The sequence below is a fragment of the Capra hircus genome, chromosome 23 (assembly GCF_001704415.2).
Source record: "Capra hircus breed San Clemente chromosome 23, ASM170441v1, whole genome shotgun sequence".
NCBI lineage: Eukaryota > Metazoa > Chordata > Mammalia > Artiodactyla > Bovidae > Capra > Capra hircus.
The window spans coordinates 19,391,242-19,410,903 of record NC_030830.1 but is presented as its reverse complement, the minus strand read 5'-3'; the positions used below and the strand labels follow the sequence as shown (position 1 = coordinate 19,410,903).

The 19,662-nt window shown below is 39.5% G+C and overlaps 1 protein-coding gene across 1 annotated transcript in view; it reads right to left on the bottom strand.

Moving 5' to 3' along the window:
- ZKSCAN8 (zinc finger with KRAB and SCAN domains 8) overlaps positions 1-19,289 on the bottom strand; it is a 41,522-nt gene extending 22,233 nt beyond the window's left edge. Inside the window, 6 exon segments of the mRNA XM_018038550.1 lie at positions 3,722-4,651; positions 6,152-6,275; positions 6,614-6,705; positions 10,366-10,507; positions 11,154-11,665; positions 18,952-19,289. Coding sequence (XP_017894039.1) covers positions 3,722-4,651; positions 6,152-6,275; positions 6,614-6,705; positions 10,366-10,507; positions 11,154-11,570 — 1,705 coding nt within the window. The 5' untranslated portion in view covers positions 11,571-11,665; positions 18,952-19,289.

Below are 19,662 nucleotides of genomic sequence, written 5' to 3'. Positions count from 1 at the left end.
TCCAATGGTTAAGACTCTGTATCCACTCTGCATCACAGGGGACACAGGTTCAACCACTGGTCAGGGAACTAAGGTCCCACATATTATCTGGGTTGGCCAAAAAAAAAAAAAAAAAAAGGATAAGAGCTAAGAAAAGGCATTAATATTTATCCACTGGTGATTCTGAGGACATTTCAGTGGAGTGAGTACAAAAGCCAAAAATGAGTTTTAAGAATGCATTAATGAGGAAATGGGGTTTAACAACAGATGACATGTTTGAAAAACCATGAATGATAGAATAAGAAAATGGTAGTTGGAAATGAGCACTAAAATTGAAGCTTTTACACATCTTATGCTGCAGATGAACTTATTGTTGTCATCCAAAATGTCTATTTGCCTGGCCTAAGACATGGATATTCCATTTTCCCCCATAATGCCACTTTCCCTGGGGCAGTTTAGAGAGAAGTGTATTTGAGTTATAAGTTACTGCTTTTCCTTCCAAGTTTTAAACATGTTTTACTGGTAGAATTTAGCTTTCTAATACTACAAAGCACCAAAATTATCAACATTTAAAGATGATATAATAATAAACCAAAATGACATTTTCAACCAAGTTTCCAGTAATTGTAATGGATTTGCACTATACTGCATATTTCCTTCCCCAGTTAACTTTTCAGCTAAGCCTCAGTTTCCTCATCTATAAAATGGAGGATATCATATCAAAATATCTATCATAAGCACGAGAAATACATAACTTAAGGTTTGGCACATAGTAAGTGCTCAATAAATAAAAACTAACTGTTCCATATGGGAATCAACCACGACCACCTTACTCAATGCAGAAAATCTTTGAAACCTAAGATGTCTCTCCTAGGACCATGTTGGATGGCAACTGTTATGGAAGAACCACTTTATTATGCCAGGTCTTAAAAAGTTGAGGATGGGAGAAGTAAGTACTGGTGAACAGTTAATTTCAGCTTACAAGTATAAAAATAGAATCTGCAGGATAAAGGAGTTTAGTGCTGTCACTCATAGTTAGGAGCTCAAAGTAAGGTCCTACAGACTGACCAATGCTAAGAGTGAAAACTGTAGACCAAGAAAGGACTTCTACTTATGCCCACAAAGAAACAAGAGCCCTTTTCTGCTGTCTTAAACTATTTGGCTACATCTATAGGTGTGCTGAATCAGCCTTGACATATATTGTTCTGTCAAGTTATAGTCTTTTCTCAGATGCATTCCAGTATAATACTCATCTTTCTGGTCATATTTTCTTTTCTCTGAATTTCTGCCAGATGCTCAGTAATTCTAAGAGTTAAGTAATCTGGCTATACATTACTTTGAGTAATGTAAAGAGATGTTAGCTGGTACATCTACAGTCACTTCAATACCACGGTGCTGTGCTAACAGCTTTCACTGGAAGACTACTGTTCCTCTGAACTATTCGGGAGGAATGTGTGCATACACGCACATGCGTACACACACTCTCCCTCTGCAACGCACCCATCCTATATAGTATTAGTACACAGGTAACACTGGCCTCAGGCAGAATTAGTACTTTACAGAAGTAAGGCACAACTGAAGCAGAGAGCAAAGATCTAGAGACAACTGGATTTGTTTCTGGTTTCTTGTAATTTCAAGTACAAAGGAGTTAGGAATAGTAATCTATAGGCTAACAAGAGGGAGAAGCAGAGAGAGAAGAGAAGAAGATAAAAGATAATGAAAAGCATTGCTTTGAAAAAGTTAACCAAGGAAACCAGGATGACAAATGACAAGTGGATATCAATGGCTCAGTGAAATAGGTGTAGATAACTCTGATGTGATTAGTAATCAATATGGGCCATAGTGGGGTACAGAGGGATGTTACAGGGAAAAATTTATGATCCAAAAGGCAGACCTCTATGATGTATTATTTTATGACTGACTTTTAAAAACATTAATCATAAAACATTATTAGTAAGTACAATCCTTGTTCAGGATAGTCACAGTGTGAAAATGTATAATTTCTCTTGGAACTTTGATTATAATGTATGTCATATTCTTCTGAATAAGATTAATGGAATCAATTCCCATTCTGAAATGTGATTTTGGAAATAGCTAAAAGTTACTCAATTCCAAATATAGTGAATAAGTGCATAACCAGATGGTCAAAGATAAGATGAAATTCAAAGAGTTATAGTGTTTTTCTTGAATGGTGTATTAAATGGGAATCTTGAGAGTGTTCCAAATATCTAGAGGAGTGGTAGTACTTGGAATAACAGTACTACTAGAATAGCTAGAACTGCCCAATTTAAAAAGACAACCCAAGTTTGGATTCTTCTGTAAGTTCTTGGTGGTAGCTTTAAACCAGCCTTATCACTTTATACATACTGAAAGCTTCAAAGATGAATTATAGTGCCTTGGTATACTGAAAGCTTCAAAGATGAATTATAGTGCCTGGTGATGTTGAGTTTAATATTGTGTCTTTGCCAGATTATAGAGGGAATGCACCAGAATTCAGAAGAGGAATTGTTAGGTGAAGTACTCAACCGATGAACACTGTAGACACATAAAGCTAATGGCAAGAAACAGATAAAGAGTGACTGAGGTGCTGAGGCCATCTAAGGAGGTGGGTTCAAGGTAAAGCAAGAGTGGCAGACCATCCAGTCAGGGGGTTTGTGCAGACTGACAGGAACCTGAGAGCGCAGTACTGTGATGGACCAAAAGAGATGAGTGTACATTCTTTTCAGGATTTTTATGTCTTCTTCAAGCACCTCTGTCTTTTTTCCCCATGTGATGCCTTATTGAAGATAGTATAAATACCTATTTGTACCACAGTGTACAGTGGGAAGGTGGAAAGGAGAGTCAAATTACCAAAAGGTATAGCCATCCAAGCTCAAGAGCAGCCGAGCTGCTGCTGCTGAGTCTCCACTCACCTCTTTCTCTGCATCATTCCCACAACCATCACTAACGCGTCCACTTCCTTTGCTGACACAGGTACTGGGGCTGGGGGTGGTGAAGGATACGTATGGATGCTCAGTGACTCAGGGGAGTCAGTGAAGGTGATATATGAAGAAAAATGCTGGAGTGCTGTTAAAAATATAGCATTCTGAGTTTGCATGGGAATATGGATTTCCACTAGCAGGAGCATTAGAATAAAATAAAATGTACACTTAAGCATAAATACATTAAGTGTTTATAAAAATTTCCCTAGAACAAGGAGCTCAGAAAGTTAAATATAAGTGTAAGTCTCATACAGAGGCTGCTTCAAACTCTAAAACAGCTTCTTAGATCAGATTAGGAACACAAAATGCACCTTTAGGGGAATAAATGGGAGATAGGGATCACAGGAGATCGGAAGAAGCAGAGGAACTAGAAGGAGTAGCTACTCTCAAACCTACAGCTACTCACCAAGAAGACAAAGTTAAGTGCCTCAAGCCACACAAGCAATTTTCTCTAATGCTATTTTAAGCTTCTAAAGGATCAGACCATCAGGAGCTCCATTCTATCAGACACCTCCTAAGATAGTCAAGCTAATTAATTTGTATCAAGGCACTGGACCCAAACTACTGAAGAGCTATTCTAACTTTGCCACCCCTATCAATCTGACCCTAGATAAGGTTGTAATGATGTTGAACTTTCTGCCATTTTTTTTTTTACAGTGAAAGACCTCTCACCAGCACATGGTTCCTCTAATGTTGAATTAACGCCGAATGTACGACTGAAGTTTTTCCCTAAACTCCTGTGGATTCAGATTTTTCTCCACTGTGGATTCTTTGATGTCGAATGAGACTTGACCTCTGAATAAAGGCTTTCCCACACTCATTACATTGATAGGGTTTCTCCCCTGTGTGAATTCTCAGATGCTGAATGAGGCCAGTGTTCCCATTGAAAGCTTTCCCACATTCTTTACATTTATAGGGTCTTTCTCCAGTGTGGATTCTCTGATGTTCAATAAGGCCTGACTTTTGACTGAAGGCCCTCCCACACTCATTGCATTTGTAGGGTTTCTCCCCAGTGTGGCTTCTCTGATGGCCAATAAGATGTGAGCTCCTCCTGAAAGTTTTCCCACACTCATCACACTCATAGGGCTTCTCCCCAGTGTGGATTCTCTGATGTCCAATGAGGTGTGAGCTATGACTGAAAGCTTTCCCACACTCATTACATTCATAGGGTCTCTCCCCACTGTGGATTCTCTGGTGCAGAATAAGGCCTGCACTCTGACTGAAAGCTTTCCCACACTGATTGCACTGATATGGCTTCTCCCCAGTATGGATTCTCTGGTGCAAGATCAGGCCTGTGTTTTGACTGAAGGCTTTACCACACTCCTTACAGTGGTAGCGTTTTACTTTGTTGTGGATATCCTGGTGGGAAAGAAGGGCTGACCTGTAACTGAAGGCTTTACCACACACATTACACTGATAGGGTTTCTCCCCAGTGTGGATTCTCCAGTGACGAACAAGGCCTGAACTCTGAGCAAAGCTCTTCCCACATTCATCACATTTATGTCGTCTCTCTTGGGTGGGATTTCCCCGCTGCCTCTCTAATGAGCCCAGAAGGTCTCGGGCTTCTCCAGGCTCAAGACCCCCGATAACATCCCCGTTGCATTTGGCAGCTGTCTCTCCATGTGGCTGGATTCCAGTAGATATTACCTGTTTTGAAGTTAATTCTCTGTTCTCATTCCTGGTCTCACCACCTGGAATAAAAATGTAATTAACATCAAGTGAATGTCACTTCCTAGTCTTTATGTTAGGAAAAAGAGGAAAGAAAAAGACACATGGAGGTTAAGAGTAAATGGAAAGCTTCCATCTGTCTCCAAAATGCCTTCGTTAATATGGGGAGAAAGGAGCAGGGACAAACTGAAGTACCACATATACCAACTAGGGAATAAGTGCCATCAAGAAATAGGGCTGTTGGAAGGAGGACTAAAGTAGAGAAGGGATCCCCTGAGGAGAAGCAGAAATTGGGAAGTGACAAGGAATATGGAACTATAAAAAGATCTAATGAGTGGAGTAGGAATGAAAAAAGCCCCAGTCATTAAAAAGGAGGAGCACAATGGGTCTAAGTATGAGAGATCTACATGAACGCAGAGAGCACCAAAAGATTTCAGTATCCAACTGGCAAAGAGACCAATACCCAGTCTATGGCCATACAACCCTGAATGCGCCCGCTCTCATCTAATCTTGGAAGCTAAGCAGGGTTGGGCCTGGTTAGTACGTGGACAGGAGACAAATACTCAGTTACAAACTGTAAGATAAGTCCTAGATTAGAGAGTAAAAAAGTTTCCCTTTATTTTTTAAAATTAATTTTTTCTGGTTATTTTTTTTTTAATTGAAGTACAGGAAATTCATAATATTGTTTGCTTTGGGTATATGGTACAGTGATTAAGTTACACATATATGTGTGTGTATATATATATATATATATATATATATACTCTTTTAAAAATTTTTTCATTATAGCCTATTATAAGATACTGAATATAAAAAAAATAAGATACTGAATACAGTTTCTGAATATTGTTGTTTATCTATTTTATATATGGTAGTGTGTATCTTAAACCCATATATCCCATATTCCTAATTTATCCCTCCTCCCACCTTCCTCCTTGGTAGCCATAAGTTTGTTTCTGTTTTGTAAATAAGCTCATTTGTACTATTTTTTAGATTTCACTATTTTTAGATTCTCTGACTTACTTCACTTAGTGTGATGATCTCTTACGTCCATCCATGTTGCTGTAAATGGTATTATTTCATTCTTTTTACAGCTGAGTAATATTCCATTACACACACACACACACACACCCCCACACACCCACCTACCCAACCTCCACACCTGTATTCATTCATCTGCTGATGGGCACTTAGGTTGCTTCTATGTCTTGGCTATTATAAATAATGCTGCACTGAACACGGCGGTGCATTTCTTTTTAAATTAAAGCATCTGTCTTCTCTGGATATACATCCAGGAGTGGGACTGCTAGATCATATGGTAATTCTATTTTTAGTTTTTTAATGAACCCCATATTATTTTCCATAGTGGCCACAAAAGTTTCCTTTCAGAACTCCAGAAGTCTCAATATTTTCTCTCTCTGTTGGATCCTGAGTTTAAACTCAACTATGTCTTTCAGAAAGCTCAAAGCTACTGTACACATAAACAAAAGATCTTTAACAATAACAACCAGAGCTCTCCTTACCCAGGGAGAACATGTTTCTGTAATTCTCTGGCCTGTTATCTGTACTCAGATCCTTTTGGGATGAATCAAGAAGCCATTCCTCCCGAATTAGGGACACAGCCATGTCTTCGATCTTCTCTAAAGTCTGAAACAAAACAAGATGTTCATTTGGGGACTGGGACTCTTCCACAGCTTAAACCCAGAGTATCAGAGAGACCCATCAGGGGTGGAGAGGATCATGACATGAGAAAGTACCATGTAAAGGGATCTGCGAAGCTAGCTGGGAAGAGCAGGAAAATGCATCAGATTTACTGGGGGTTGGGGGTGGGGGGGGAGAGAATCAACGATCAGTCTGTCTCTATGCATTAGAATGTGGAGCAAGTTCTTAAGTGAGTACTGCTACAGACAGTCTAGACATGGGATAGATGCCAGAAACACTCTGAGTAGAGCTATGAGGTTTCAGTGAGAAGAAGCACAACTCACCTGGAACCCTGCTGTAAGCAGTGTAGCTGTCATCTCCTGGTCTCGAGGACTTCCTTTCTGGGAAAGGGTAGGACTCTGTGAAACTGATATGGCTGAGAGGAGAAAGGAGCTATGAATGAGACCAGCCTTGTCCTATGGTTATAGGAACAAGCACTAACACATTCCAAAATTTTGTATATTTCAGCAGATATGCACGCCAGAGATTTTGCATATGAAATTCTGTTAGTCTTGGACTATGTGTCCATACCTATGGTTGCCCACAAAACACCTGTACTTTGATGGTCCACTCAGCTTGAAGCTAACGTGTCAAAAATAGAATGTTTATTGGTTTCCTAACTGGAATTGCTTTACAATTTCTTCTTTACCATCAAAGCTGTAGTCCATTCTTGTGCTTGTACACAGTATTTCTTTAGGTCCTAATCTTTTGTCAAACTGAATATGGGAACCAATTTATCTCTACTAATGCTATCACTTTTTTTAAATGTCTACTATGACTGCCAGTATCTGCTTCCTATAGATATTAGACAGGGTAATAAAAAAATCAAAATGGACTACTGTGTCTTGCACAACAGGTATTAGAATTGTTTTAGAAACATTAAAAATCTAGTAATTTAAACTATGAAGCCACACAGATAAAAAAATAAGAAACACAGTGCAAGTATGATATGAGACTAGAACATCTTGTTCTGTAAAAAAGTAAGAAAATTCACAAAAATGATGGAGAAAACTCAATAGGACGCAGGAGTCAGATGGAAGAGGCCTCCCATGGCCAACTCTGAGACAATTTAAGCATCAAAATATAGAAAATAACAGAAAGAAAAAAAATGAATTTATGAGTACATATTGATAAATAAAAAAATGAATAAAATAAAATGGGGGAAGAAGGGAACACTCTCCATTACAATAAACAAATAAATGTAAAAACATTGTACAGGAGGTAGTGACCAAAACCATCCTAAAGAAAAAGAAATCCAAGAAGGCAAAATGGTTGTCTGAGGAGGCTTTACAAATAGCTGAGAAAAAAACAGAAGTGAAAAGCAAGGGAGAAAGGGAAAGATATACCCAACAGAATGCAGAGTTCCAGAGAATACCAAGGAGAGGTAAGAAGGCCTTCTTCGATGAACAATGCAAAGAAGTAGAGGAAACAACAGAATGGGAGACTAGAGATTTAGGAAAACTGGAGATATCAAGGGAACATTTCATGCAAGGATGAACATAATAAAGGACAGAAACTAATAGAGGTAGAGGAGATTAAGAGAAAGGAAGAATGCACAGAAGAAATATACAAAAAAGATCTTAATGACCCAGATAACCATGGCTGTGTGGTCATTTACCTAGACCTGACAACCTGGAGTGTGAAGTCAAGTGGGCCTTAGGTAGCATTACTACAAACAAAGCTAGTGGAGGTGATGAAATTCTAGCTGAGCTATTTAAAATCCTAAAAGATGATACTGTTAAAGCGTTACACTCAGTATGTCAGAAAATTTGGAAAACTCAGCAGTGGCCACAGGATTGGAAAAGGTCAGTTTTCATTCCAATCCCAAAGAAGAGCAATGCCAGAGAATGTTCAAATTACTGGACAATTTTGCTTATTTCGCATGCTAGTAAGGTAATGCTCAAAATCCTTCAAACTAGGCTTCAGCAGTATGTGAACCGAGAACTTATAGATATACAAGTCGGATTTAGAAAAGGCAGAGGAACCAGAGATCAAATTGCCAACATTCACTGGATCATATAGAAAGCACAGGAATTCCAGAAAAACACCTATTTCTGCTTCCTTGACTATGTGAAAGCCTTGGACTGTGTGTATCCAGCAAACTGTGGAAAATTCTTAAAGACATGGGAATATCAGACTATCTTACCTGTCTTCTCAGAAACCTGTATATGGGTCAAGAAGCAACAGTTACAATCTCACATGGAACAACTGACTGGTTCAAAATTGGGAAAGGAGTATAACAAGGCTGTATATTGTCACAGTTTATTTAACTTATATGCAGAGCACATCATGTGAAATGCCAGGCTGGATGAATCACAAGTGGGAATCAGGATTGCTGGGAGAAATATCAACAACCTCAGATATGCAGACACCACCACCCTTATGGCAGAAAGTGAAGAGGAACTAAAAAGCCTCTTGATGAGAATGAGAGGAGAGTGAAAAAGCTGGCTTGAAACTCAACACTCAAAAAACTAAGATCATGGCATCCTTCATGGCAAATGGAAGGGAAAAAAGTAGAAGCAATGACAGATTTTCTTTTCTTGGGCTCCAAAAATCACTGTAGATGGTGACTGCAGCCATGAAATTAAAAGACGTTTGCTCCTTGGAAGGAAAGCTATGACAAACCTGAACAACATATTAAAAAGCAAAGACCACTTTACTGACAATGGTCTGTCTAGTCAAAGCTGTGGTTTTTCCAGTAGTCATGTATGGATGTGAGAGTTGGACCATAAAGAAGGCTGAGCGCCAAAGAATTAATGATTTCAAATTATGGTGCTGGAGAAGACTCTTGAAAAGTCCCCTGGACTGCATGAAGATCAAACCAGTGAATTCTAAAGGAAATCAACCCTAAACATTCATTGGAAGGACTGATGCTGAGGCTGAAACTCCAATACTTTGGTCACCTGATGTGAAGAGCCAACTCACTAGAAAAGACCCTGATGCTGGGAGAGACTGAAGGCAAAAGGAGGAGAAGGAGCAATAGAGGATGAGAGGGTTAGATGGCATCACTGACTCAATGGAGATGAATTTGAGCAAACTCCAGGAGACACTGAAGGACAGCGAAGCCTGGCATGCTGAAATCTATGGGGTCACAAAGAGCTGGACATGACTTAGCGACTGAACAACAATGATAGAAAATAATAGAAAATAATCACTTTAGCAATCATTGATTCAATGAAGGAGCATCAACAAATACTAAAACTAGTGTTTCAGCAACAAAAGTTTGATGAAGACCAGGGTATTTACTGATAGTCTGTACTCAAGGGTATATCCCCAGAAATTACTTATTAATTACAAAGGGACAAACAGTAACAAAAGGCTAGCAAGAACAACCTTAAGTAAGTCACTGAAAAAAACACTACCAACAATAGACAAATTCCTGTCATATTCCTGAGAAGGATACAAAATCACTTGTGAGGTGTTCCTGCCACATGGACACAATTTGAATCTAAATATGAGAAAACATCACACAAACTCAAATTGTTGTCATTCTACAAAATAACTGACTTGTAATCTTCACAAATTCAAGATTATGCAAGGCAAAGAAAGGCTGAGGAACTATCCCAAGTAAAAGGAGAGTAAAGAGACAGGACAACTAACTGCAAAGTATGATCCTGGACTAGACTCTGGAAACACTTTGGGACAGCTGGCAAAATATGAATATTTTCTAACTGTGATCAATTCATTGAGGTATCTATGAAAATGCTCTTGTTTAATAAAATATATATTGAAATACAAATAAAATGGCATGTGATACCAACAAAATCTAAAAATGCCTATGCCTATGCAGTAAATACACTGTGGTAACAGAAACATATGAAGCTATAAAATCCCCAAATTCTTTCATTTGTTCTTGAATTTACCACTGGGACTGACAGTCTGTATTTGAAGCCTAGATGAAATTTAAATCAGATCTTATGACCAGTCTGTAAACAGCAGATTCTAGTTCTTGGTTCAAGGAACTAGACACGTATCCTGAATGTACTTTCTTCCTTTTCACTTCCTAACTCCTCAGCAGTGAAATCTGGTTCCTCACCTCTATCATGTGGCCCTTGGAGCACTGCAGATTTGTGCTGAGTTGCCACAGGTTGGAGCTGAGTATCTGGAGGCTCTGGTGCAGATTCTGAATGCATCACCTCCTCCCAGAGTACCCTATGTCCATGTGCACGAGCTGGGACCTGGAGACAAGACAGTTGCATTACAAGGAATCCCTCTGAGAAATGAAGTGAACAATGTAAGAAAAAGCACATCTAAAGGAATACATATGGGGGAAGGAAAAAGCAGAATCTTAATTACTTCCAAGGGGCAGTAAGGAACACAAACATGCTGACTGGCACAGAAAGGCATCATTTATGCTTAGCACTGAAGAAAAAGATTTCTGCTGATGCCCTCCTTGATGCACAAAATGCTGATACTTTGTACTCTCAAGAAAGGGGAAGAATGATAAACAGCAACCTAAAGCAGTACTCTTCAGCGGAAAAAATTTTTAATAAGAAACTAGGAAATCTGAGTTCTGGCCTCAGATCTATCTTTAGTTATTTGGTTGCCCCTGGAAAATAAGTTCTCTATGCATCAGTTTCCCATCTGGCAAACAGAACAATAATACAACTGCAGGAATGTTATGAGGATTAAAAAAAATGGATTTATATCCTTTACAAGAATAAAAAGAACTCTATAGATGGAAGCCATGCCACACTATAACAATTTTCATTCTCCTGTAACAAAACTCATGCTCAGCATTTATTCTCCCACTTTATATCAATGTCCCTCCACCCAGCTCCTTGGACTCTCACAGTCACAGCATGCCCACCTCCTTCTACGTACCGGCCGTCCCAATATATCAATTTGCCTTTCCAAATCCTCCAGTAGGGTCACCACTTCCTCTCCATTCTCTAGCTGATGTTCCTTCACCAGAGTCTGGAGCTCCTCAGGCAGGATGGTCAAGAACTGCTCTAGCACCAGCAGCTCCAGGATCTGCTCCTTGGTGTTCAAATCTGGCCTCAGCCACTGATGGCAAAGTGCGCGGAGTTGGATCAGAGCTTCTCGGGGTCCTAGTGTCTCTTGGTAGCATAACTTCCTGAAGCGTAGGCGGAACAGCTCTTGGCCAGGAGGGTTATTTTCATGTAGACTTGATTCCTGGTCCCAACCATGATCTTCCTCTACCTTGACAATTACTAGGTCCTCTTCAGGAACCTGGTCTGGTGGGGATGGGGCTAAAGATTTTCTTGATTCTGCTGCCATTTAGGGCCAGAAAAGCTCAGGAGACTCGTTTCTACTAAGTTTCTTTATCTTCTTAAGAGAAGAACCTTCTGAGGGCCTCTTCTTTAAGGGTACTTCTTTGGGGACAGAAAATGACAAATAGTGTAAAGGCAAGCCAAAGGTCACAATAATTTACTGAGATATCTTAACAAGTTCCCTACCATGACATGGATGTCATTTAAGTGATCCTCTCCAGAAATAACTCCTTGCCTTCTTAGCCTTCTGCCATGCCAATTCCATCTGGGAATTCCTTCTGCTTTCTCTCCTGGGGATGTGGAACATGGCTAAACAACGTCAGGAAACCATGTAGACTGGGTCTAATTGAAATTCCATATTTAATCTCATCTGACACTCAGTGCTGCTGATTTGATTCCTTTCAGCATTTGCTATACCAGCTATACCGTTTTGACACACTGCAGCTCTTAATCTGCCCCTCACTCTCAACAAGAGACTAATTTCCACATAATACAGCTAAAGGTATTGTCAAGAAAGGTCCTAACACTTTCCTCTTCTCCACTTAACATTCCTTATCCCACATGTGCTCCACGCCCCGACCCCACTCCCAACCCCCTCGTCTCCACACTAACTTCTACTATGGACTTTATTTCAACTTCTGTAAAGTCTTCTCTAGGGCACAGGTCCTGCACCTTTAAGGAAACTGGATGCCCTATCAACACTTGCAATCCCCAAATCTAGTCCCACAAACTAATGACCCAGAATGTTTTAGAAATAAAATCATACAGTATGTAGCCTTTTGAGTCTGGCATATCTTCTAGCATATTGTACTTGAGTCATCAACGTTAGTATATGTATCAGTTTACTCCTTTTATAGCACGGCACCACGGCAAGCATTCACCAGTGGACTTCCTATGATGATTTGCTTCAGTCGTGTCTGACTCTTTGCAACCCCAAGGACCATCAAGCTCCTCTGTCCATGGGATTCTCCAGGCAAGAATACTGGAGTGGATTGCCGTGCCCTCCTCTGGGGGATCTTCCCAATCCAGGGACAGAACCTGTGTCTCTTATGTCTCCTGCATTGGCAGGTGGGTTCTTTACCACCAATGCCACCTAGCAATGCCTATCCTATTCCTTATATGGATAAATGTTTATCCATTCTCTAGTTTAGACTATCTCAGTTGCTTCCAGTTTTTGATGATTACCAATGAGGCCACTATTAAGTATCTGCATATTAATTTTTGTGTGAACATTTCTCCTGGGTAAATATCCAGAAAAAAAAAAAACTGCTGGGTCATAAGGTAAGTATATGGATAACTTTATGAGACTGCCAGACTGTTTCCCAAAGTGGCTATAATACTTTGCATTCCACTAGCAATATGTGAGAACTGCAATTATTCTACATTCTGACCAGCATTTGAAACACACACATACACATATAGATATACACATACACATAGATTTTGGTATTCTAAAAGACATAGTGGTATTTCATAAGGTTTTAATTTGCATTTCTCTACTGACTAATAATGCTGAGCATCCTTTCCTGTGCTTATTTGCCATTCATATAATTGGTCCTTCAAATCCATGGGTTCCATATCCCTGGATTCAGTCAATCATGGATCAAAGATATTTGGGGGGGAAAAGTTCCAGAAAGTTCCAAAGGCAAAACATTAATTTGCCACATATCACCAACTATTTACAAAGCATTTGTATTTTATTAGGGATTATAAGTAATCTAGAGATGATTTAAAGTATACAGGAGGATGTGCGTAGGTTATATGCAAAGACTATTATATTTTACATAAGACTTGAGCATCAACAAATTTTAGTATCCAAGAGGGTCCTGGACCCAATCCCCCATGGATACCAAGAGACAACTGCATCTTCTTTGACGTTTTCCTATATTTAGAATTCAATTTTTTAAAATAATTGACGTTTGAGAATTCTTTACATATTTTGGATAAAAGTCCTTTACGAAATATGACTTGCAAATATCTCCTCCTTTCCATTCTTTTAACAGTGACTTTTTAAGAACAGAAATTTAAAATTTTTTGAAATTTAATTTGTCAACTTTTAGGGATTGTACTATAGTTGCCATATCTAAGAAGTTTTTGCTTAATCCAAGGACTCAAAGGTTATAGTTTAAATTTTTACTTTTAGGTTTATGATCGCTTTTAAGTTAGTTTTTGTTCAGAGTTTGAAGTATGGATGGAGGTTCATACAGATATCAAATTGTTGCAGCACTATTTGCAGAAAAGATTAAACTTTACATATTGAATTGTCTTTGTATCTTTGTCAAAAATCAATGGACTGTGTGTGTGGATCTCCTTCTGGGATCTCTATTTTGTTCCACTGATGTATATGTTATTCCTTTCGCCAATACGAACTGTCTTGACAGTTGTGGCTTTTTAAATCTTGAAATAAACTACTAAGAGTCCTCTAACTTTGTTGTTCATTTTCAGAATTATTTTAGTTTTTCTAGTTCTGTTGCCTTTTGATATAAATTTTATAACTGTCTTCTAAAACAAAAAAAAACACACACAAAACTCCTGGAATAGGATTTGTGTTGATTCTATAGTTCAGTTGAGAGACAAGTAACATCTAAACAGTATTGTTTCCCATCTCATAAACATGGTATGTCTATTTATTTAAGTTTTCTAATTTCTTTCATTAATACTCAAACTACCTGTTCTCAAAGGACTGGATAAAATGCTTTCTTCTTTAAAATCCTTTCTTAATGATTCCAATTGGAAGTGATTTCCCTCTTAGTCTACATATCTGTTACACAAGTATCACTTCAATGTTATTTTTGCCATAATTGTGTATTATTAGTCGCAAAGGAGTTTTGACTTTCTAACTTAATTCTATATTTCCTATGAGTAGAGATCCTTATCTTTTTTCTTATTGATAGAAGAAGATTAGAGGGCTATTATTTATAATACTCAACACAGACTGTATTGTATTTGTTGAGCAGTTAAGTTTTACATATAAGACCCGAGTCTTTAGACTTATTCAATTACAGGGGCCTGTTTCTTTGTGGGATATACGCCTACGGCTTTCACCTTTGGTATCTGGCATCACTCTTGCCTGCAGTAGTAGTGGTAAGTGATCTCTCTGCCCTTGGTTATGCTTTTCTTCATGTTCCATAAAGCTGCTTATTGTGGGTTGAATTGTGTCCCTCCAAAAAAAAATATGTTGAGGTACTAACCCTTGGTACTTGTGAATGTGACCTTATTTGGAAATAGAGTCTTTGCAGTTTTAATCAAATTAAGATGAGGTTATATTGGAGTGAAAGTGACTCTTTGCGACCCCATGGACTGTAGCCTACCAGGCTCTTCCATCCATGGGATTTTCCAGGCAAGAATACTGGAGTGGGTTGCCATTTCCTTCTCCAGGGGATTTTCCCGACCCAGGGATCAAACCCGGGTCTCCAGCATTGTAGGCAGACACTTTTATATATTGGAATAGGGTAGGCCTTTAAGCCATTGACTAGTATATTTATAATAAGAGAAGAGAAATGGAGATTGACACATACAAAGAGAAGGCCATGTGAAGACAGAAGACAGTCATGTAACTAGGGAGGCAGAGATGAAGTTATGCAGTTTCAAGTCAAGGAATGCCAAGGACTGTCAGTAACAATCAGAAGTTAGGGGAGTATGAGCTTGCTATCACACTGACCTTGGACTTTTGGCCATCATAACTATGGGAGAATAAATTTCTGCGGAAGCCATCCAGTTTGTGGTACTATGTTATGGCAGCCCTATCAAACTAAATACACTGCTAGAGAGACCGTTTTAACACATACGTAATACAACTCACCTCCTTACTTCAGATCAGTCTCTCAGTCGTGTCCGACTCTTTGCAACCCCATGAATCGCAGCACGCCATCTTTCAATAAGGAACTTAACTCTTCAGCACGGAAAGCAAGGCCCTTTAACTGTCTTGCTTTATCTGCTATAAACTTTCCTTTACAGGGCTTCCCAGGTGGCTCAGAGGGTAAAAGAATCTGCCTACAATGTGGGAGACCCAGGTTTGATCCCTGGGTCAGGAAGATCCCCTGGAGAAGGAATTGGCAACCCATTCCAGTACTCTTGCCTGGAAAATCCACGGACAGAGGAGCCTGGTAGGCTACAGTCCATGGAGTCGCAAAGAGTTGGTTGGATATGACTGAGCTACTTCACTTGCACTTTCTTTTCTTTCTCCTTCATACAGCCTTTTCCAAATGTGGCCTTCTCCTATCTCCATTCTGCTGTAGAGCTCAGTGGGTCTCAATTCCTCTCATATCCCAGATATTTAGCAATGTCTGGAAACATTTGGGAAGGGATGCTACTAGTAGCTAGTAGGTAGAGGCCAGAGATGTGATTAAACATCCTACAATGCATAACATAATTCTCCATAGAAAGAATGATCTAGTTAAAAGTGTCAGTGTTATGGCTGTTAAACCCTAGTGTTGCAGAAATCACTGAACTCTAACTTAAAGGTCTCAGACCTTTTAAATCAGGTCTTCCCTGTTGCCCCCACTCCTCAGCTGCCAACATCCCCCACCCTGGAAGATTAAGGTGCTCATTTTTGCCAAGTCATTTTTTGCAAGGTCTAGGCACAGGATTTATCACATTGTATAAAGTATGCTGGAGAAGGTAATGGCACCCCACTCCAGTACTCTTGTCTGGAAAATCCCATGGACAGAGGAGCCTGGTAGGCTGCAGTCCATGGGGTCGCTAACAGTTGGACACGACTGAGCGACTTCACTTTCATTCACTTTTCACTTTCATGCACTAGAGAAGGAAATGGCAACCCACTCCAGTGTTCTTGCCTGGAGAATTTCAGGGACAGGGGAGCCTGGTGGGTTGACGTCTATGGGGTGGCACAGAGTCGGACACGACTGAAGTGACTTGGCAGAGCATAGAGTATGTACTGCAAATATCTGCCCATGGTCATGGTTTTTGTGACAGTGATCTTTTTCTTTGTATCTCTTTGTAACTTATTATATATTTGTAGGCCAGAAAGATCACAATGGCAACATCGTGGACAAGGGCCTGGAGAAAATGTAACTGAAGGCAGCATTGTAGAGAATAGAGAATAGCATAACTAAAGGAGGCATATCCAAAAGCAACTGGCAAGAAATGGTAATATCAAGATAAAATCACAGATCTGTAGTCCACCAAGGGAAAGAAGAGACTGGCACTTAGAAATCAGATTACATATTGTTACTGACATGAGTCTTCAAGTCAGCGTCTCTATCTTTCAGGAATCTGAGGCCAAGAGAGTAGGGTAGGGTTGGCTCAAAGCTGCTCAAACTAATGAAACACAGCACTTTTTTCCATAAAAAAGCCCATACACACAAAAGTTTACATTTTCAGTGTTCATACATCAAACATCCTCCAAAGAACTCCAGGAAGGTTAAGAATCCCTACTTACAGAGTGTGGACAGAAAAGGAAGAGAATTTGAAAAATTATCTTTAAAATCAAGACAGACTGGTAACAACAGTTTGGTGAGGAAACTACAGATGGAGAAACCAAGGAGTAAGAGATAAGATTAAATATGGTGATTAACAACAAAGGGTTTAATTCATAGATAATAACTTTACAGAGAAGTGGGGGAATTTCCTGGTACATAGATTTGAGGAAAGAGTGAAATCTCCCAGTCTCAGCAAAAGGCTGAGATTTTGTGGAGGGTAAGAGATAAAGGGTAAAGACAGACACTTTTGTTTTGAACACACAGGACCAACATCCATGGTTTTTAAAATAAGTCATTTAAAAAGTAAATAAAAAGTTAATAAATTCATTACTATGGGACATGAATTCTAAGCTCTAATTGTTTTGAATGCATAGTTATAGTTTTACCATGTTTTCTTACGAATTTCCTAAAGTCAAGGTTCATCTTTAATTACTGAACTACTGGCCACCTTCCACCTTATAATCAATACTCATCAATATTTAGCTATAAAAAGTTTCAATGTTAAGTGTGCATCATTCAAGAACTTTACATTGTTGATTTTAAAATAGTAGTATAATACTAAACGATATTTTAAAAAATCTCAACAGTGAAACTGATGGGAGTCATCTAACTATTAGGTTTGTTCATATTTCAAACCACATCAACCAACAAATCTTGTCCATTATCCATTTGATTATTCTTTTTAGTAGCTAATTTTCCTGTTTTGGTCTCGTCCCTCTTCAATCAGACAGTTTTTGAACGTTACAGCCTATAACCAAGTACAAAGATATGTACTACAAAATTAGTCCATTATAAATGTAACACCTTCCTCTCAGTTTTGTGTATATACTCCTGTATGTAAGTTGGTAAGCACCGTGTGGATAAAGACTGCTTCTTAATCCTCTTTTAAGAATACTTCATCAATTTTATTGATTTAGGAAATTAAAAAAATCTTTAAAGCTTCTTCTCATCTTTAATGCAATAATCTTGTGAACTACTGAAGACACGTTTTAACACCATTACCTTTTTAATAGATGAAGAAAGAATGCTTTCTTCCTTTAGACTAATTTAAGTCTAATTTGGGATGTTTGGGAGCTGAAAATAAAACCAAGCAAAGGTATTTTCCAGGCTTTAAAAATCAAGGTGAAGCAAACACTGTGTTTTATAGGTATCTCAAGTTGTGTCAGTTGAATATTTTAACATCCACATTTTACACTTAACTACAGCAGAATTCAAAATATGTATGCATTTGCTAAAACTATGATTACTGCATAAATATACTTAACTGAACTAATCAAACAACAGAAATATGTATTTTTTAGAAGTGGTAGTGACAAAAACTATTCATGAGTCACCTGAGTATTGGAAATGGGGCCCCTCCTAAAGTTTTCAGGCATCTGCTCCAACTAGCTTTAATAAACAAAGTGTTCTGAATAAGGTTGAATTTTATATTACCGCGAAGTCGTCAAAACTGCTTCGTTGTATATTATCCAGTCAACACACTTGTCATTTTCTGAATACACTACAGAGAGCAAAACAAACTAAGGAGGAAAAACAGGTTTCCAAGGACAACTGGGAGTTTATATGTATATATATTTTAATGACAATTGCGACGGAAATGCAAAATTGTTAAATAAAAACAATTCACATAGTGGACAGTGGTCAATAAAAGATAACAAAGGGACAGTTTTCTATTTTAAGACAAATAAGACTGACTGCAAATAACACCACAAACAATTAGCGATGAAGAAAGCGTATCTTCACTGAAGGTTCCTTAGCAAAAAGTTTGGGCACGCGGACTCGGCCTGCGCTGGCAACCAAAGTGACCCTTAACCGACCGAATCACCCCGGGTCGCAGATCTCGGCTCAGGGTCCCTCTCCAGACCCCTCAGGCTTGTCCTCAGCAGCGGCCTGGTCTGGCCACAAAGCGTTCCTGTTTCCTACGGCCCAAGGCCGGACTGTACTCACCGTGAATTCCAGAGGCGGCCCGCGCTGGGGAAGGGATGCTACAAACGGTGTACAGACCCACAGGAACGGCTGCAAGAAGAGAGGTGCGAACGCAGCAGCCGGCGCAGGACCCTCCAGCCCCTAACTTCTAGATGTGAGGAGGCACACCGCCGGCCAACATGCATCTTGCCCCAAGCCACTTCCGGGAGCTCTCTAGGAATCCTGGAGGTCTGAAAGCTCTATGGTCGGACCAATGAGCCAACTGGGCCACTACGCCCCTGAAAACCGAACGCTAGGCCTCGCTGTCCTAGTTCGTCTACGCGTCGCAGGGTTGCACGCTGCTATAAGGCGCCAGGAAAGTTGTGAGGCATAACGGACTGTGGTGTCACTTCCGCCTCGCGCACTTGGCCCAACGACCCCGCTGCGCACGCTCGCTGGGCACTTAAAGGTCCCGCGGAAGATGATCTGAGGGCTTGCGGAGGCCAAGGCTGGGAGCAGGTGGTAGTTGGGGGTAGCGGTGGAGGATGTACGTTAAGGATCCTTATGATGCTAACTAACTAGACTTGCGTTTGGCCGGGTTAGATATGCTTGCACTTTATTGTTCTCTCTCTATAAACATATCCAATCTTCCCACGTAGACTGCAAATTTCTTGAGGAATCCCAGTTTATCATGGTTCATAGGAAATATGAATTCTTTCGAGGCTTTACATATGTTCCACCCTTTCCTATTTT